The sequence below is a fragment of the Balaenoptera acutorostrata genome, chromosome 1 (genome assembly GCF_949987535.1).
Source record: "Balaenoptera acutorostrata chromosome 1, mBalAcu1.1, whole genome shotgun sequence".
In the NCBI taxonomy this organism is placed as follows: Eukaryota; Metazoa; Chordata; class Mammalia; order Artiodactyla; family Balaenopteridae; genus Balaenoptera; species Balaenoptera acutorostrata.
Genome location: NC_080064.1, coordinates 109661972 through 109682932, shown reverse-complemented (window position 1 = coordinate 109682932; position 20961 = coordinate 109661972). Strand labels below are relative to the sequence as shown.

The 20961-nt window shown below is 43.5% G+C and overlaps 1 protein-coding gene and 1 long non-coding RNA gene across 2 annotated transcripts; one reads left to right on the top strand and one right to left on the bottom strand.

Annotated features, from left to right (window-relative positions):
- Positions 1 to 480: 480 nt before the first annotated feature.
- On the bottom strand, positions 481 to 14156 carry LOC130706008 (uncharacterized). Its single transcript, XR_009006419.1, has 3 exons — positions 14075 to 14156; positions 2113 to 2183; positions 481 to 1096 (listed from the first exon to the last, which is right to left on the bottom strand). It is a non-coding gene; the product is annotated as an uncharacterized LOC130706008 (long non-coding RNA).
- A 469-nt stretch (positions 14157 to 14625) lies between these two features.
- MCL1 (MCL1 apoptosis regulator, BCL2 family member) lies at positions 14626 to 19448 on the top strand. Its single transcript, XM_007177996.3, has 3 exons — positions 14626 to 15395; positions 15742 to 15989; positions 16458 to 19448. The coding sequence occupies exons 1-3, from the start codon at positions 14705 to 14707 to the stop codon at positions 16572 to 16574; spliced, it is 1056 nt and encodes a 351-aa protein (XP_007178058.1). The 5' UTR covers positions 14626 to 14704; the 3' UTR covers positions 16575 to 19448.
- Positions 19449 to 20961: the final 1513 nt, after the last annotated feature.

Here is a 20961-nt window from a genome sequence, read left to right as displayed (position 1 = left end):
AGTTTCCATATCCAACTGCCAGGGTAGGTGGCTCATGTGTTTGAGATTTTGTACTGTTGTCTCTTATTAAACCGAACTGTATTTTTTTTTTTATAGCTACTCTATTTATTTATTTATTTATTTATTTATTTATTTTTAGCTGTGTTGGGTCTTCGTTTCGTGCGAGGGCTTTCTCTCGTTGAGGCAAGCGGGGGCCACTCCTCATCGCGGTGCGCGGGCCTCTCACTATCGCGGCCCCTCCCGTTGCGGGGCACAGGCTCCAGACGCGCAGGCTCAGTAGTTGTGGCTCACGGGCCTACTTGCTCCGCGGCATGTGGGATCTTCCCAGACCAGGGCTCGAACCCGTGTCCCCTGCATCGGCAGGCAGATTCTCAACCACTGCGCCACCAGGGAAGCCCTGTATTTTTTTTTATAAAAGGAAAATGGAAGTGTCTAGCTTAGTAAATGACAACAGTAACAACAAAAGAATTATGGGCTTAGAGTGTTGGGTCAGTAAATAAAGGTGTTTAAATGAATCCAGAATTGTGCAAGCCTTGGGGGGAGAAGATGAAGCCAGCTGCCAGTCCTGGTGTAGGAGTGACCAAGAATAGCAGAGAATATGAAGGAGAGTTTAGCTTGATGGGATGAACTCCAAAGCAGGAGAGGTAGCATGCAAATATCTTGGAAAAATAAGGGCCTGAAAAATGACGCGAGGGAACCAGGAGTATCTCTGTTACCCCACTTTCTGATATAGGAGGGAAAAACCCTCTAGGTCTGCAAATAAAGCTGTGTTTGGGGATAACCTCAGTGTAATTTGAATGAGTGGGTTGAGGGAAATTCTCTAAAGAGGAGTTTCTGTGTGAGGCATCAAAGAAATGAGGGGACCAGGGATGAAAGTATAAGTAGGAGAGATCTGCACTTGGGGCAGGGTCCAAAGATTATAGAGATGGGAACCACTTGTGCAGTGAATTAGCCTAAGGTTCCCAACTTTGGTTCAAAAGTTGTTTGGTACCAGTCTTGACTGAAGGCCCCATAGGGCTATGGAGTCCAGTCTCCTCAGGCCTCCCTCTCAGGGTTCTGAGGGGAAGATTAAGCATTCCATCTCTGAGAAGACATCCTAGGAGAAAGAGAATGGAACAGTAGCTTGAACAATGATTACAAAGAGGAACAATTAAGCTAGACTAAAGCGAACAACTGGAGGAGGGTCCTTCATTCACACCTTTATCAAATATTTATTGAACTCCTACCAGGGCTTTGTCTTGTTCATTGCTATATCCCCAGCATCAAGTGTTTGGCACATATGTGTTCAATAAGTATTTGTTGAAGGAATAAATTGTTCACTAACTTATGTTCAGATTAATCTATAAGTATTCAGAAAACAATAAAAAGAGTTTGACCTCTTTCAACAGTCTCTGAATGGCAGCAGCAGTGGATAAGCAGGGAAATGAGACTTCTAAATGAGAGAACAATGTTGGAAGGGTACTCCCCACACAAAGCTGGGTCTCTCTTTTGGAAAACTTCTAGATGAGCCACATGACTAAGAACAGGTAAAGGCCGAGTGCTCAGAAGGTCAACCAAGCATAGCTTTTCTGTAAAACATTAACTTATGACAGGAAGAGAGCACCAAATACTGATAACCACATTGTGGTAAAGTGGCCTCTTCAGGTAAAAGAAAAGTTTTGGTATAAACCTAAGTTTAGTGACAGAGGCACTTAGTGTTTTTAGATGGACTTTTTTTGAACCTTCTTCTGACATATATTTATCATGGGTAGATATTAGAGATTAATGCAAAATATGAACTCCTAGTTATTAAATCTTTATTATTATATTTAGATTGAAAAGATTGAACTGAATAGAATTTACACAGTACAAGAACTTTTCTCAAGTTATTCATATTAACTGCTAGAGCTACATACCTATCAAGAAGCATCATTCTTGATCAAGTGCCAGCTACCTACCTACCTTACAGTCCCAAACCCAATTAGTAATATCAAACTGATACTTACGCTAAAATATTTATATTTTTAACTGCATATAAAACTCTCATGGTAGAAATTCGAACATAAGCAGACCTATGGGGGAAATATTTTTTGGGGGGGTGGGGGGCAGGGAGAGACAACTTTATCTTCTTACCCAGTCTGAATCAGGTGGATTCCTTGAACTGTCTTTCACCAGCACCTTTAATCACCCCACGTAGATACCACCTACTCAAATATACAAAGGAAAGACCTGGAATCATTCAGCGATCATGAGTCCTGGTTTGACATTAAAGTCCATGTCTGGGACTTCCCCGGTGGCGCAGTGGTTAAGAATCCGCCTGCCAATGCAGGGAACACGGGTTCGAGCCCTGGTCCGGGAAGATCCCACATGCCGCAGAGCAACTAAGCCCGTGCACCGCAACTACTAAGCATGCGCTCTAGAGCCCGCAAGCCACAACTACTGAGCCCACATGCTGCAACTACTGAAGGCTGCGTGCCTAGAGCCTGTGCTCTGCAACAAGAGAAGCCACTGCAATGAGAGGCCTGTGCACTGCAACAAAGAGTAGCCCCCGCTCCCAGCAACTAGAGAAAGCCCGTGTGCAGCAACGAAGACCCAACGCAGCCGAAAATAAATTTTAAAAAAACAACAAAACTGGTAAAGTCCATGTCTGAAGCACCTTTTATGATTAGGAAAGTCTGAATCACCCTCAGACTTCCCTCCATTGCATTTCTGAGTCATTTCCTTGTCCAGTGACCCAAATTGTGTACAGCTACATGCAAGAATTATCCAAAAGTACAGAGTTTAGAACTAAAGGAACATTTGAGATCATTGAGTTCAGTGAAACACTGGCCAAGAGATCATGCCTTTTGTCCAGTTGCACAGCCTCCGTCAGGCAGCTTTTCCGATACCCAAGGCCCTCTTCTCTAGAAGCTGACTTTACAGCAAATTTGGGACTCCAGCTTAAACTTGTTTTTGTTAGGAGTAAACAAACAAAATACTTGAGTTGGAAGTTTGAGAGGAACTCAGGGCCCAGGGTAACAAGCTGGCATCCCATGGTATTCCCTTCAAGTAATTTGACCTATCACTGGTGCTCCTGCAATGGACCGGGGAGAGGACTCATGTAGGACCAGAATATTCTAACTTTCAACCTTGGGACTATTGACATTTTGGACTAGATATTTTGTTATGGGAGCTGTCCTGTGTATTTTAGGATGTTAACAGCATCTCTGTGCTCTACCCACTAGATGCTCAGTCAGGACAATCAAAAAAGTCCCCAGACCTTGCCACATGTTCCCTGGGATCCCGTGGTTGGGAACCACTGTGCTGACTAAAGGAAGAGGTTCTTGTAACTCAAGCCTGGGGCTATTTAATCCTCTCAGCAGTGCCTATTCTTATTCCTACACCCTGGTGCCTGGTTTCTCGCCCTCACCTTTCCCTCTGGGGCCACCATGCCTTCATCAGATGGGATCCTCCGACCTCTCTCTACCCTCAGTGGCCCTGAAAGTGGCACCTGGGGTGAAAATGGGAAGCAAAAGTTTCTACCCTTCCCCTCTTGCACCAAGGGGATCCCCCTGGCTGGATAGGAATTTACATAATTGGTTAAAATAAGACAACGTGTATGCAAGGCTTAGCTCTTACCTGTAACTGCTGTGAATCAAGGAGAGAGAAGGGCTTTAAGCCCCTTTCCTATCTTGAGGGTGGGCTGGGAGGGAGAGATGAGGGCATACCAAAGGAATCTGCCCTTTCTGCACAATTTCCCCTTGACTCAGCGGTCCTACTTCCCCTCCCCAGCCCACACTCATCCTCACCAGTGCCCATATTTAGACACTGCAAGCCTATGTTGTCATAGAGAGACATAAACCAGCTGGTTGCTATGAAGGTTTATACACACACACACAAACACACCCTAGGGTACGGCCCAGGCTGAGCAGTGGGGATGAATGGCAGTTCTCACTGGGACATGCATTTTTTCTTTCTCTTAATTTGCTATTGTCCTACCTCTTCTATTCTCCCCACATTTTCATGCTTCTCATTCCTGCTCCCAGATGACACTTCCCACCAACCAGTACTGTTCTTAAACATCTCTCTTGCCTCAGGAAGTCACAGTTTAAGAACAGAATTACTTAACCTTTTTGAACTTCAGTCCCTTAATCTGTAATATGAGGATAATTATAATAAAAACCTTATATGGCTTTTGCTAGAATTAAATTGGATATATGTAAAGAAACTTGTATCATGGCTGGCAAAGTACATGCTCAATAAATGGAATTTGTTCTTATGCTAAAATAAAAGCCTGCTCGGGGGCACCTGGGAACCAACCACAGGTGCCTTTGGAAATCTTGGCTTGTGTGTCCTCTCTGATAGTAGAAAAAAGCTATTGTGGGAGTGTCCCTTGTCCTGTAGAATGATGGAAGAACAGAATTGTGTGGGAAGATTGCTTTGTTTTTTGCCTTTGTTGTACTCAGCTGGAAAGCTGTTTTGGGAAGGAAAATCTGGGTATATGATCTCTTCCTTTCTGTAGTTTGAAATGAAAGCCACAGGAAAGAAAAGACACAATACATAAAATCACTGCCTGGCTGAAATGGAAGAGTATAATGGAGGCATAGTGCTCTCTGGGCCTTTGGCTCTGGCTACCCTTCTCCAGCAGACCCCTATCCAAGAGCAGGCTGCCTGTGCTGGTGTAACAGGCTGGGGCTTATTCCTACTGTAGATTCTGTGCATGATGTCTACTGAATTTTTTTCGAAAAAAAAATAAACAAAAAAACCTGGAACTTTCTAATATCAGATAAAGGGCAGGTATTTCCAACCCTGAAAATAGGTAAGATTTCTCTTCTTCAGCTTGAATTTAGTGTACAGCTATGTTCCTGCAGGAGGTCTCAGTTCCTCCCAACACACTGAGAAAATAGAAGAAAACATTATGCACCTTGCATTTTCACCTCTGTCCTATTTCACAGAATAGATATTACTATCCTATTTTTACAGGTTAAAACAGATTTGATTGAAAAAGGAAAGATAATTTCTAAACTAAGAATTGTGGTTACACCTGGAAGGGAGTTAGGGGAATGGGATTGAAGGTGATAACCAAAGGAAAGTTAGTCTCATCTTAATGTTTTGCTTTTTTTATGAGAGTATTTATGCATTAATTATGTGATTAAAATTAAATTTTGAATTAGAAGGTAAGACTATTTTACAGATGTTTAATGAAGCTCAGAAAAGGTAATTTATCTAAGGTCATTTGGTAATTGACAGACTCCAGGGTCCATGGCTCTCCCCCCAGACAACAATGTCCTAGGTACACCCTCATGGAGAACCAGGTTTGGAGCCAAGAGGGAGTCCTGAGCGTTCCCTCTCATGGGCGGTGGGGTCATTGTACTGGGCCCTAGACATTAGCTTGGCTTTTTTATCACTAAAGGGAGGCATAACCAAACCATGTCTGACCAACTTGATGACTACCCTGTGACTTGGCCTGTGAAGTATGACTAAATCACATAGATTCGAAGGTAGGGAATGGGTAAGGATGTAAAGCAGGTTGATAAAGGAGATTATGTGTTACACTTAAGATTTTAACTGGATGTTTCAGCTGGGGTACCAAGATATAATAGATATGAAATTCCAAAGGGAGACACCAGACAGAAATGCAAAGGTTTAAAGGAAATTAACAAGGACCAGTTCCACAAGTCTTGAATCCTCATTTCAAGAGTATAAAAAGTGGGGATAGGGTTTACAAATGAGATTTCTTTGGAGAGAGCTACTACTGTGTTGTGATCCACATCCAATCTGGAGGAGAGGGTGTGGGGAGTACTCCCCTCTTCTCAAGCCTAGAAGGAGGGGCCTTACGGGACAGCTGCATCTTGGAAGCAACTGCACTTCCTTCTGACAAAGGGTCAAATATACATGAATCCTGGGAACCAAGTATGAAGCCAGTGTAAATCCTGCTCAAGAGAACTTCCTGGACACATAGTGGGACTCTTTACAAAAGGTTCCGTGTAGAATGGACCTCTGGAAAACAGAAAGATGAGGGGGTAGTGGTGGCCATAGAAATACAATGCATCATCTCACTTAAGGGAAGCTGATATTGCCATTGAAAGGCCCAGCAGGGAAGCCTCTGATGGATCCACACAAATGCCCATGAGACAGTCAGCTTTCAACACCAGCATGAGGAGAGCATGAAGCCACCAAGAATATTCCTCCCTCTTCCTTCTGCCCCGTTCTCGGAGGTGTCAGTGTCAGCATCTAGGAAGTGAAGGAGAAGCCAACGACCACTCTTCCACAAAGGCAAGCTTGCAGGCTACACCGATCCTAGCTGTGGGGTGAAGACTCTGTTCTGCTACTTAAAGTGATCGCAAGACTGTCACCCAAAGGTGAAGAAATGTTGGGGGGGGGATGCTGGAATTTTCATCCAGATCAGAGGGAAACATCTCCTACTGAAATAAATTTTTCAGTGGCAGGAGACAAAATTAAACTTTAATTTTTACTACATCCCTTCAGTTGGTACTTGTTAAACATTCCAACTATCATCTTTATATTCTCTGAGGCATTTAACTGGCACGCATGGAATGAGATTATTCCTTCCAGTTTGTAGTCCAAAGAGCCTTTGAAAGGCTAAGATCCTCTCCACCATAAAACAACTCAAAAGAAGGGATGTTTAGGGATTTGGGGTTTGGTAAATCTGGCTGAGACCAAGGGAATTTAAAGTAGACTCTTAGAGTTAGTTGGAACCTTGAAGATCATCTAGTTCTAATTCCTCCTGAATTAATATTTTCCAGAGCATCCCTGACAAGTGATCATTTAGTTTTTTCTTGAATAACTCCAGTGTCTTAGAATTTACTACTATCCTCACCCTCATTAAAACGCTTCGAGGGACTTCCCTGGTGGTCCAGTGGCTAAGGCTCTGCGCTCCCAATGCAGGGGGCCGAGGTTCCATCCTTGGTCAGCGAACTAGACCCCACATGCCACAACGAAGATCCCACATGCCGCAACTAAGACCCAGCACAGCCAAATAAATAATTTTTAAAAATAAAATAAAATAATACATCAATCGACCCTCATTATAAAAAACAAAACAGGGACTTCCCTGGTGGCGCAGTGGTTAAGAATCCGCCTGCCAATGCAGGGCACACGGGTTCGAGCCCTGGTCCAGGAAGATCCCACATGCTGCGGAGCATCTAAGCCCGTGTGCCACAACTACTGAGCCTGCGCTCTAGAGCCCGTGAGCCACAACTACTGAGCCTGCACGCCACAACTACTGAAGCCCGCACGCTCTAGGGCCCATGTGCTGCAACTACTGAGGCCTGTGCGACTAGAGCCCATGCTCTGCAACGAGAAGCCACCGCAATGAGAAGCCCACGCACTGCAACGAAGAGTAGCCCCCATTAGAGAGCAGCAGCAACTAGAGAAAGCCCCCCCGCCCAAAAAAAAAAAAACACTCTTCATTTGAGGACCACTTCTCTCTACATCTCATTTCACTAGTCTAAACATTCTCCCTTCCTTCAGTTATTGCTCCTTGACATGGTATGGACTCCTGGCATCTCCCTGACTATTTTCTAGATGAGCTCAAATTGTGTCAATGTACCTCTCTAAGTCTGGTCCAGATGTGACCTGAATCAAGCAGAAATAAATCATCACCTCCTGGTTGTAGACTTGGACTGTGAGAGAGCCTTAGGTCCCCTTAGATTTTCTTCAGTACTAACCCTATCACACTACTGACTCATTAAAACTAACTAAAACCTAGAGATGTAATTTTAGGGATGAGATAGGGTTGTTTTGATTTTATAAATAATATATGAATACAATTACTTTATAAAACTTGTAAATAATAGAGATTAAAATCTTCATTCAAAAAAACTACAGACAAAGGCAAAGTCTTCCTTGATCATTAACCCAAATCCTGGTCCTCTAGTTATGTATCCTTCCAGACTTTTTTCTATGTATTTACATGGATATACAGTTACATGTAAAAATATGTAGTTGTACAGGATTTTTAAAACATAAATGGTATCAGATGGTTTGTGTTATTCTACGTCTTCTTTTTTCACTTAACATGATTCAGAGACCTTTTCATATCCGCACATATAAAGCTATCTCACTCTTTGTAGCTGCTATAGTAAGGATCCCATAGTATGAATGTATCACAGTTTATCTAACCATTCTGTTGTTGGACATATAGATTGTTTCCAGTGTTTTGCTATTACAATGTTTCACAGAAAATCCAATTGAACAATTGCAGGCTCCACTGTCAGACTTCACAGAGGAGAAGTCTGAGTTACATATCCCAGGCCAAGAGGAGAAAAATTAAAATTGAGTAGTAAACCAAGTTTACTACCCCTTTCATGGTTAGTCCCCTCATTGTTGTTCCTTTTTTTTTTTTTTATTTTCTTTCAAGAGCCTCTTGGCTAGTCTTGGCCCTTTGGTCTTACATGTAAGTTTTAGGATCAACTTATCAATTTCCTTATCTGGAACTGCATTTAGTCTATACATCAGTTTGAAGGAGAACTGACATTTTTACAATTATGAGTCTTCCTATATGTGAATATGGTTTGTGTCTCTATTGGGTTTTGCTTAATGTATTTCAATAGAATTTTATAACATTCTCCATATAGTTTTACACATAGTGGTAGAGACTGCTGGTTATGCTTCCTTCCTTCTATAGTACAGAATCCTCAATTTTTAGCTGGGCACACAGACACTCACAATAATGACTGTATTCTTAGAATAAAGACTCCCTTGCAGGTAGGAGATGATGTAACTAATTTCTAGCTAACAGGATATTAACAAAAAAAGGTATGCAACTTCAGGGAAGTGTCAATAAAGAAAGCTAGATACCCTTTGCTTTCCCTTTTCTATTGTATTTCCCGCTGGTTGGAATGCAGATAAGATGGGTAAGGCTAGCTGTCTTGGACCATGAGGTAGAAAAGTATGTATGAGCATAGCAGAAGAACACAATAGAAGGAATATGAGTTCCCGATCATTATGGAACTACTATGCCAACTCTGGGTTTGTCAGAAAGGAATAAGAATGAATATTGGATAAAGCAACTAGCAATGTCTGTCACACCTTATGAAAGGCTACTGAACCCTAGTTCTATGCTAGTGTTACCTGTGGAGACTAGGGCCCGAAATTATAATCTTATAGGCAAAGATGATAGATTACAGTGTTGTGATGGCAAGGTAGGAAGATACTGATACTGAAGGCACAGTATGAAAGAGTATGGTATTCAGTAAGAAGTGTAAGAAATGTCCAACTAAGCAAGAAGTTCAATTAATGATTTTGACATAAAAACACGAGATCAACTTTTTAGTGTGTGATCAAGAATAATCTTTAGAAATTATTTATGGTCACAGGGGGGAATGTTTGGGAAAAATTACCTACATTTTAGAAATAAGGCAAAAAGATGACTACATGATCTTTTAATATCATGTTAGAGCATTTTCAAATAAGTCCACCTGAGGGTCACTAGATTACCTTGGTGAATGTTATTTTATTTGATTAGCACCCAGGAGTTTTACAACCCTCAAAAATTAGAGGGGGCTTCCCTGGTGGCACAGTGGTTGAGAATCTGCCTGCTAATGCAGGGGACACGGGTTCGAGCCCTGGTCTGGGAAGATCCCACATGCCGCGGAGCAACTAGGCCCGTGAGCCACAACTACTGAGCCTGCGCTCTAGAGCCTGTGCTCCGCAGCAAGAGAGGCCGCGATAGTGAGAGGCCCACGCACCGCGATGAAGAGTGGCTCCCGCTCGCCACAACTAGAGAAAGCCCTCGCACAGAAACAAAGACCCAACACAGCCATAAATAAATAAATAAATAAGTAAAAAGTTGGAGCCTTCCCGCCCCACCCCACCAGTCCCTTTAAAAAAAAAAAAAAATTAGAGGATAATGTGATTGAGTATGGTATGAAGAAGCCTTAGAAATAGTTTATAAGCAAAAGATTAGCCTCAATTTAGAGAAAGAGAACAAGGTGCTCCAGTAGTTCTGGAAATTTCTATCAGTCGAGTAGAGAGTCTCCCCAAACTTGAGTTACATATAGGGCCTCAAAACAAAACAAGACAAAAAGAAAAACGCTGCTTTATTAGGCTGAGGAATAAAAGGGTTGAGTAATTAAGAGAGACGGTAAGGATAGAGCAAGAGATTTTTTTTAAAGATTTTTTTATATTTATTTTATTTATTATTATTTATTTTTGGCTGCATTGGGTCTTTGTGCCCAGGCATGGGCTTTCTCTAGCTGCAGTGAGCGGGAGCTACTCTTCGTTGAGGTGCACAGGCTTCTCATTGCAGCGGCTTCTCTTATTGCAAAGCACAGGCTCTAAGCGCGTGGGCTTCACTAGTTGTGGCACATGGGCTCAGTAGTTGTGGCTCGCGGGCTTAGTTGCTCCGTGGCATGTGGGATCTTCTGGGACCAGGGCTCGAACCCGTGTGCCCTGCATTGGCAGGCAGATTCTTAACCACTGCACCACCAGGGAAGCCCAAGAGCAAGAGATTTTTAATTAGGAGGGAAGGCAACATGAGATATTAAGTATGCCCAATTTCAGGCCCCAAAGAGTGGAGAACAAGACTATTAGAGTGGACTTCCCTGGCTGTCCAGTGGTTAAGACTCCATGCTTCCACTGCAGGGGGCAGGTTTGATCCTTGGTTGGAGAACTAAGATCCCATATGCCAGGACTTCCCTGGTGGCACAGTGGTTAAGAATCCACCTGCCAATGCAGGGGACATGGGTTGGATTCCTGGTCCGGGAAGATCCCACATGCCGCGGAGCAACTAAGCCCGTGCTCCGTAACAAGAGAAGCCACTGCAATGAGAAGCCCGTGCACCGCAACAAAGAGTAGCCCCCCACTTGCCACAATTAGAGAGAGCCCACATGCAGCAACTAATACCCAACGCAGCCAAAAATACATACATAAATAAATAAATAAATAAATAATCGATCCCACATACCTCATGGTGTGGCAAAAAAAAAAAAAAAAAAGACTACTGGAGTACCTCTTAGATCCTATATTAAGACCTTTTCTTTGTCTATTTTGAAAGAAATTATGCAAATGAATTCTCTGAAACAAAGGCACATTTTAAGGAGGAAATGTGCTCACAATTTGGGGACATTTCAAAGCATTCATGCCTACAAGAAAGAATGACATAATCAAGATGTCAACAATGCTTTCTTTTCCGGTTCAGGACTGTGGCCAATATAGTTATCCTAAGAACAAGAGCCATTCTTGATATGGAGTGTGTACAAATCCAGAGGCTCCTGTGACTCTGAATAATGCTAGGGATCAGAAGACCCTCTAAGTGAAGTAAAATTCCCTGAGGACAGGACCTCCCAGACATCCTGGAAACATGCTGACTCCTTGCCTCTAAGCTGCATAGATCCTTTCCCCCACTGGTGAGAGTAGTGGCTTTCTAGGGTAGCCCATAGTAGTCTGAAAGGTGGTCTACCTGTTGATCGTGTATAATATGGATGCCTGTTTTATGATGTCACACTCCGTTCTTTCATCCTCTTAGTCATCAAGCCCTGTAGACTCTGCCTCCACAGTGTCATGTTATTTTTTCCATTTCCACTACCACCACCTGAGTTCAGGTCACCACTAATTCTTTTTTTTTTTAATTTAAATTATTTATTTATTTATTTATTTATTTATTTTTAATTTATGGCTATGTTGGGTCTTCGTTTCTGTGCGAGGGCTTTCTCTAGTTGTGGCAAGTGGGAGCCACTCTTCATCGCTGTGCGCGGGCCTCTCACTATCGCGGCCTCTCTTGTTGCAGAGCACAGGCTCCAGACGCGCAGGCTCAGTAGTTGTGGCTCACGGGCCCAGCTGCTCCGCGGCATGTGGGATCTTCCCAGACCAGGGCTCGAACTCGTGTCCCCTGCATTAGCAGGCAGATTCTCAACCACTGCGCCACCAGGGAAGCCCCTTTTTTTTTTTAATATTTATTTATTTATTTGGTTGCGCCGGATCTTAGTTGCAGCAGGCGGGCTCCTTAGTTGTGGCATGCTAACTCTTAGTTGCAGCATGCATGTGGGATCTAGTTCTCTGACCAGGGATGAACCGAGGTCCCCTGCATTGGGAGTGGAGTCTTATCCACTGTGCCACCAGGGAAGTCCCTAATTCTTGCCTATCATATTGCAGTAGCCTCCTAATTTTACTTCCAATCCTTTCTCTCTCGATCCATTCTAAAACCAACAACTAGAGTAATGAACCTAAATTAGAGCATATATCATGGCACTCTAGTTCTCAGAGGTTCCCAACTGTCTAGAAAAGTTCTACGCTCTTCAACTGGCTTTCAAAGCCCTCAATAATATGACCCCATCCCGCTTTTCTAGCTTTTGTATATCCCATATTAGTAAACATTCAGATTTAGCCATTCAACAATGGAGTGTTTGCCATGGGTCAGGCATAGCTAGAGTTACAAAGGGAAACACGGTAAGTGTCCTCATCAAGTGGACAGCCAGTGGAAAAGAATAAAACTGAAGAGTAGCCCGCGTGGAAGAAGGAAAACCAGGAGAGTATTGTTCCCTAAAAAGCACATGAAGAAAGTGTTTCAAGAAGGGAATGATTAAATACATGCTAAATACTGCTGAGAGGTCAAGTAAAATGAGGACTGCAAATTAACCACTGGAGTTTGGTCATGTGGAGGTCATTGCTGACACTGACAAGAATGGTTTCAGTGGAGTGGGGGGGAATGAAAGCTTGATTGGAGTGGGTTCAAGAGAGAAAAGAAAGTAAGGAGGCTGAAGATTTTTGCTACAAAGGGGAACATCAAGAATTTAGGTTCAAAAAAAAGAATTTAGGTTCTAGGGACTTTCCTGGAGGTCCAGTGGTTAAGAATCTGCGCTTCCACTGCAGGGGGCACAGGTTCGATCCCTGGTTAGGGAACTAAGGTCCCGCATGCCGTGCAGTGCGGCCAAAAAGAAAAAAAATAATTTAGGTTCTAGGGAAGGCTTTCTAAACATGTGAGAGAGAATATCAAGTTTGTATGCTGATTGATGAAATGATTCCATAGGGAGAGAGAAAGTGATGATGCAAGGGATAACTGCAAGTACTTGAGTAGGCAAAGAAGATGGGATCCAGTGCACAAGAGGTTGATCTGAGATAGCAGAGAAGGTTCAATCATTTTAACCGCAGGAATGGCGGAAAGAATGGAAACAGAAGGAGTAAATTAGTAGATTTGGTGGTGAGAAATGAAGTTTTTCTCTTCTGATTGCTTCCATTTTCTCAGTGAAGTAAGTCAACAGCTGAGAGTGAGGAATGGAGGAGGGAATTATGGAGGCTTAAGGATAGAAGAGATGATGTGCAACAGTCACCTTGGATCACAGGAGAGTGAGTTGATTAAGGAAATGCAATAGGATTACTGAGCACTTGAGATTTCTGGCTGTAATTAAGGTGAAACCTGCAATGCATTTCCTTTTTCAGCCTCTGAAGAAGAAAATGCTTTTGCACGCCAATTTGCTCAACCTCTCTCCCCTTTATAAAATCGCATTCTAGAAAGCAAAGCAGAAAAAGCTACCTCTTCCATAAAGTCTTCTTCCTCTAGCTCTCCTAGCCCAAAGTGAATTTTCCAACCTCTCAACTCCAATATTAAGTTGTTGATGCCTCCTATAGAGCATAAATTCTATCTCACATTATGGTTAGTTGCTGTGCAAGACTGAAAGTTCCTTAAATAGAGAAACCGTTTCTTATTCACTACAGCCACAAGATGTTTCTCTCCATCCTCTCTGCCACATATAAATCTCCATGGTTCTAGGTCTTGCCCAAATATATAATTGTGTGGTATGGATGCCCTATTTCCTTACTAAACTGATATTTTCGGGAATAGGAACCTTGCTCACCTTTCCTGCTTATGTCCCTCAAATATTTTGCTCTTGAATTTTAGCTATTATTATTTTTACAGGGCTTTTAACAAAAAGAGGTTGCTTCAATTAATGTTAATTCATACATACGGTATATACCAGGATCCTTGTCCTCAAGGGGTTGACCGCTAGCGTCAAATGTCTCAGAAGAGGTGCTGACAGAGCAAGGCTTGTATGTAAATAGCACCAGAGGGTAGAGATGGGGAATGGGAGAAAGCAAACAGGGAGACAGGAATAAAATTTAGGTGGAGCAGAACAATTTCGTTTTGTCAACTTACATAAAATGATTCTATAGGGCAGTCCATGGAGCGTCCCCATTTCCAAAGAGCTGAAGATGTACAAAATAACGACAGGTCCCCAACAGTGCCCTCTTATTTATCCATGTTATCTAAGACTGTTGTTTCCCCATCCGTGTTAGAATTTACTCATTCCCTTTTCTCAAAGTCTGAGCGACTCGTTGGTTAAGGCTTTGGTGTGGGAAAAAAACCTCTGGCACAAAAACAACAGCAGGGGCTCGCAAATCAGGGTTCAGGGAAGCCCAGAGAGAGCCATCATTAGCAGGCCCAGGTGAGCGCGGGGCAAGAGAGCGAGCCCACCAGCCCAAGCGCCTGAGCCGCCGTTACGTAACCGGCCGCGAGAGGTTCCGGAGAGCCGGAAGCCCCGCCCGGCCCCAGGCCCCGCCCCTGCCCTAACCCGCCGCTTAGGTGTCGTGCGCAACCCTCCGGAAGATTCCGCCCTTTTCACCATTTTAGGATACAATTTTTTTTTAAGAGTTGCTGACGCCATTGCGTAGGACTGGCCCTAAAACCGTGATCTAGGAGCGCCTCTCTCAGTTGTTACTTCCGCTCTTCAAGAGAGGGGTCGGGGGCTGGCCCATTTTTCTCAGTAGGCAGCGGCGGCGGTTTGAGATGTTCGGCCTCAAGAGAAACGCAGTAATCGGACTCAACCTCTACTGTGGGGGGGCCGGATTGGGACCGGATAGCGGCAGCGGCGCCTCCGCTCCAGGAAGGCGGCTTTTGGCTGCGGGAAAGGAGGCCACGGCCGGGCGAGAGGTAGGGGGAGGGGAAACCGGCGAGGTGATTGGCGGAAGCGCCGGCCCGAGCCCCCCGGCCACTCTCGCGCCCGACGCCCGGAGGGTCGCGCGGCCCTCGCCCATTGGCGCCGAGGGCCCCGACGTCACCGCGACCCCCGCTAGGCTGCTGTTCTTCGCGCCCACCCGCCGCGCCTCGCCGCCCGAAGAGATGGAATCCTCGGCCTCCGACGCCATCATGTCGCCCGAGGAGGAGCTGGACGGGTGCGAGCCGGAGCCTCTAGGGAAGCGGCCGGCCGTCCTGCCTTTGCTGGAGTTGGTCGGCGAGGCCAGTAACAGCCCCGGCAAGGACGGCTCACTCCCCTCGACGCCGCCCCCAGCAGAGGAGGAGGAGGACGAGTTGTACCGGCAGTCCCTGGAGATTATCTCTCGATACCTCCGGGAGCAGGCAACCGGCACCAAGGACGCGAAGCCACTGGGCAGGTCTGGGGCCGCCAGCCGGAAGGCGTTAGAGACCCTGCGACGGGTCGGGGACGGTGTGCAACGGAACCACGAGACGGCCTTCCAAGGTAAGGGGGTTATTCGCGAAGGCCGCGCTGCCTTTTTTCAGCTCTCTGGACTCACCCACCTTTGGTGGGTGGAAACCGAAACGAGTCAGTGTTGAAATGACTCTCATCCTATTTCAGAAACCAGAATATTCTGGCCGTGAGTCATTGTTTCCACCCACTTGATTCTTTTGGAAATGGCAGCTCTGCTCAAAGCCCGGAAAGGGTGGGATGTCAATTTTCAAGTGGGATCAGCCTGAGTTCTATAGAGCCCGAATAGCGATTTCCCCCGCCGTGGGTGGGCAGGCGAATCGTGCCCTGGTTGAGACAAAAGAGGCTGTGAGAACCTGCATGCTTTTCTTTCTCTCAGGCATGCTTCGGAAACTGGACATCAAAAACGAAGACGATGTCAAATCTTTGTCTCGAGTGATGGTCCATGTTTTCAGTGACGGAGTAACAAACTGGGGCAGGATTGTGACTCTCATTTCTTTTGGTGCCTTTGTGGCCAAACACTTGAAGAGTATAAACCAAGAAAGCTGCATCGAACCATTAGCAGAAAGCATCACAGATGTTCTCGTAAGGACAAAACGAGACTGGCTAGTCAAACAAAGAGGCTGGGTAAGTTTGTTTTAAGGTTGAGGAGGGGTCTTGGAGTGAAAATGAAATGGAAGATTTTATAGAGAAAGAGGGAATAGCTAAAGGTTTTTAAGATGCACAACTCGGTTTTCAACGCCCTAACTTATGGACCTCTGGTTGCTTGATGTTGATTTAAGTAGTTGGTCCTTAGAGATGGTGGTATGACTGTCTTGAATTGTTGTATCAAAAATCCTGGTTTTCTGTAGGCTGTTTTACTGGTTAAGAAATAAGAATCACCTGGGCGTGATAGCAAATACATTTTTGAGCGTGCCCCACCTCCCTTTTAATTGCATAATGTGTCTCCTTTGCAGTCTGGAGGTAAATAATAATTGGTTCGTCATTGCGTTTGGGGGGGAAACCTTAGGTATTTTAATTCATGTTTTCTTTGTAAATAGTGTTTTTAAGCCACTGGAAGCCCATACTTGAAACTGCTTTTTGTTTGTTTTCTAGGATGGGTTTGTGGACTTCTTCCATGTAGAGGACCTAGAAGGCGGCATCAGAAATGTGCTGCTGGCTTTTGCAGGTGTTGCCGGAGTAGGAGCTGGTTTGGCGTATCTAATAAGATAGCCTTTTAAGTGCAATAATTGACTCTTAACCAACTCCAGCCACCAAAACCACATACGCCTGCTGTGAAATCAGATGTATTTATGAAGTTGGACTTAAAGCTGTGCAGGCCATAACCTCCAGGAGTTCTAGTCTAGCAACGGAGAAAAGCGAGCGGCAGGAGGCTTATGGCTAACAGGAATAAATACATGGGAAAAGTAGTCCCTCTTGAAGAGTCACTGTCTGAAAGAAGTGAAAGAAGCGGAGTTCAGTTTCAGCAACAGGCAAACTTTGGGAGGCCACGGAGGAGGACTTTTAGATTTAGTGAAGACGGTAGGGTGGAGAGACTTTAATTACTTTGCCTAGAACAGGAAAGTGGCCAGTAGCCAGGCTAGTCATAGAGTTCATTAAATATGCCCACTGAATCCATTAACTTCTAGTGTTAAAATAGAAGCACTAACAACGCCAGCGGCATGTGTAAAATGGATTTAAGCTATAAGTAATAGAACCTATGACTAGAAGCCTCAACACTGTACAACAGAGTGTGAAGGGAAGCTTTATCCTCTATAATTAGCTTTCCTAGATGTGCTTCTTGAATAGAAAGTCCAATGCTCAGGATGTTTATACCTGTTCTACTCTGGTTTGGTTTGAGTGATTCCTAGTTTATTAGCCTAGTGTCATTGCCAAGAATACTTGACTTAAGGCTCAATTACAAATCTGGAATATGTTGTTTTTAAGACAAAAACTTGTAATCGTCTGTAAAAATTGTATATATTTTTACAGAACATCTGTTTGAAATGTAAAGGGAGAAAAGTCTGAAATTACATTAGTTTTTTCATACCCTTTTGAAATTTACAACTTCTGTAGTTAGGAACCTGTTTCTTATAGCTTTTTCTATTCTAAATTTTGTGCTAGTCAGTTCTAGATTGTATACAGAACCAACTGATGTAATTGTATGCAACCTGGTTGTAGTACAACAATTCTGATTCATAACTATGCAGGCTTTAATTTTCCTATCTGATTTTGGTAAGTATTTCTTAAATAGCTGTTTGGGTTTTGTTTTGTTTTTTTTTTTTTAACCCGGGGCTGAGAAATTGAGGAATGGAAATTAATCCTTTCACTTTGTTACATGTGGGTTTTCAATAATTGAGTCAAGGTTTTAAGGATTTATTGGGGGGGCAGGGCACACGGGCTGATGACTTACAAATAATGGGCTCTGATTGGGCAACTACTCATTTGAGTTCCTTCCATTTGACTTAATTTAACTGGTGAAATTTTAACTGAGTTCATGAGCTCATCTTCAAAGCTTTTGCTAAAAGATTTTCAGCTGTTCCAAATGGGACTTATTAGGAGTATGTATAAAAAGATCACATTGGGTGGATGAGAGACATTTGATCCCTTGTTTGCTTAATAAATTGTACAATGATGGCTTGGAAAAGCAGGCTATAGTCTAACCATGGTGCTATTACTAGGCTTGCTTGTTAAACGCAGGTCTAAGCCTAGTGAGTTAATAAAACGAATACTTATTTCTTTTCTATTAATGATTCTCAAACTTTGTTTCAAATTTTTGCATTGGCATCTCTATGGACTTCAGACTTGATGTTTTATCAAACTTACCGTTTATTTCCCATCCTTCCTTGAAATATTTGCTGCTTGTTCGGCTCCCTCTACAGGTATTTATAGTTCCTACAGATTTACCTTGCCATCCCTGAACTCCTACTAGCCCTTTTAGTTTTTGGCACTAGGAACCTAAGTGACCACCCAAGGAGTCCACAGACCTTCATCCTTCTTGAATTTTATCCTTAGGAGGTGGCAGTACAATGGGTGCCGACAGTAACAGTGATGAGGTGAGAAGAGTCCCTTTTCCTTGGACTAGTATCTTATTGGTTGTTGCTTAATCCTGTCTTTGGGGAGAAATTTTCAAAATCCCCTTAGGGGTTTTCAGAGGAGGGGATGATAGGTGACTTTCTCTAGGTTCTTTTGCATTTGAATATGCTCACTGAAAATTATAGAAATTGATGGGCTGTTAAACCTCAGAGTTATATAAAAGCTACTAGTAAACTGAAGAAAACTTCTATAGTGGAACCAGGGTCATTTTGAAACCTTCAGCTTCTGAACGTGACCTTTAGTATGTAGACTCCAGACAAAAATAGGCATGAATAAAATGACTAAGAATGTAATAAGGGAACAATTGCCCTGCCCGCCCATCTCCAAGCCTTAAGGTCATCTAGCTAGAGCTATTTTTATCTGTGTATTTATCATTCTTGATCATAAACCACTTATTTATATCATGTCTATCTCTAAGGACCTAAAAGCACTTTATATAGTTAATTAATCTTAAGATCTAGTTAAGGTGACTAAAAAGGCCTGTCTCCCCATAGCCAGTTGTGGAAATAAGCACAGAGCTGTAGATTGATGGAGTTTAGGGGCCCCACTTCCCAATTTACTAGGTGTGACTGCTGAAATGTAGATGAGAATCTTCAGTTGCTATTTTGGGTCAGAGGCTGTGAGGGCTTAGGGAGCCCAAGTGCTTTGGGGCAGGGTGGGTGATTCTGTAGGGAGAAGAGGCACATGTTTTAAGTGCTGACGAGCTGCATAGTTCAGGCAAATCCTCCAAAGTGGAAAGGGAGGGGCTGCTTGGAAAGATGGCTCTCTCAGCAACTTCTGTCTGTCTGATGCTTCTCTCAGGGAAAACCCTGCAGTCCTCTAGTGTCGTCTGTGTACATTCTGTTGGGGGTGAACACCTTGGTTCTGGTTAAAACAGCTAATGCTGTTGACATCTGTGCCAGGAAGGGTTAGGACCAACTACAAACTAATGTGGGCTGTAAAATGTAGTGTGTTTCCCTAACTTCCTGTTTTTCCTGAGACGAAAATAATAAATCTTTTATTCAAATGCAAGGTGTGGTACGGGTGTTTTCTAATCAATGCCTGTTTTCCTTCCCCGTCTTAGGCAAGCATCTGAGGGAAGTCAGCTGAGCAAACAAGTATAGGTGAATTAACCAGCAAAAGCCCCATAAAGCTGATTTGCCTTAGAGCAAAGGTCAGTTCCATTCAGAATAACCTCTTCTTTCATTCAAATTAGAGCTGTTGGGCTTTTTTTTTTAATATTTTTTTGGCCACACCGCATGGCATGTGGGATCTTAGTTCCCTGCAGGGATCAAACCCGCACCCCCTGCATTGGAAGCACAGAGTCTTCACCACTGGACCAGCAGGGAAGTCCCGGGCTTTTAATTACATGTATTACTGTTGTACTTTGGAGTAGTTCAAAAGTGCAACAGTATATTTAAATACAAAAATCATAATCCCCATCCCGATTTCTTTTAGTCACCAAATGTTGGTATAACTTGGGGGTAAGAGGGTTCACTACAACAGTTATTGTATCTCCCTATCTCACTCAACCTTGTGAGTAAAGGAGCTAGAAGAATTAACACCCAAAGTTAAGTTTCCATAAGGTTGTTGGTACTAACCTTTCAGTACCTTTCCCCTTTCCTCCCAAAAAGGAGGTGAGAATAAGCAAGTCAATTTCAGAAGCCCTATCCTGTCTTTATTTTCAGCTACCTTGAAAGGGAGCAGAATCACCATGGAAATGTGCAAATATGAGGTTTGCATATTGGTTTTAAGCCCTGAGGACCAAATGCTAATCATGCAAACAGGATTCTGCGCTTTTCCCCCTTCAGGTTTTGTGCATTTCTGTTTGGCAGCCCCTCTTTTTCTGCAGCCTAACTACCAGAAGATGGCAGTTTTTTCTCATTACAAAGAAAGCTGTTTTGTACAAATGAACTCCCAAACAGGTGTGGAGGGAGAATGTAGCACAGGACATGAGAGCCCAAATAGTGGTCAGGGTCAAGTCCTGCTGTGCAAATACTATTGCTCCCATTGCTCTGTTGTGATGTGAAGCTATTTCTGTGGCAATATTCCTTAGTTTAACACCTTAAAAACTTGGGTCAAATGGTAACCAGTAACATGAGTCACTGAGGGAGTCAAAATAATCAACACTTCCCCTCATTTGACACAACCAGACTTTCTTTCAGTTCCTGTTTTGCGACTTTAGTGCTAGCTCTTGCTTCAGACTGTTTCAGAACATTTTTCTTAAAGCAGTTGTGACAGCTGGAGGGTTTTACAAAAGTTAAAGTGAAATAATTTGTACAACTGGTGTGTAGCACGGCTCCAGCCAGATGCCCAGAGCACAGGCCATTAATTCCTGGAGTTCAAGATGATCAGCTGAGTCTGTCTTCATTTATCCTAGTTCTTTTTGGCCCCACTTTTTCAATGATTACAGAGCTTTGTCTTCTGGAACCCTCCCACACTCTTTAAAGGCTTCTCAGTTTCAAGATTTGAAAGCTTAACTCTGTCCCTCTTCTTTAGTTTCAAAGTTGTTACAGTGTTATCTTAGTTATGTGAAGCATGTGGA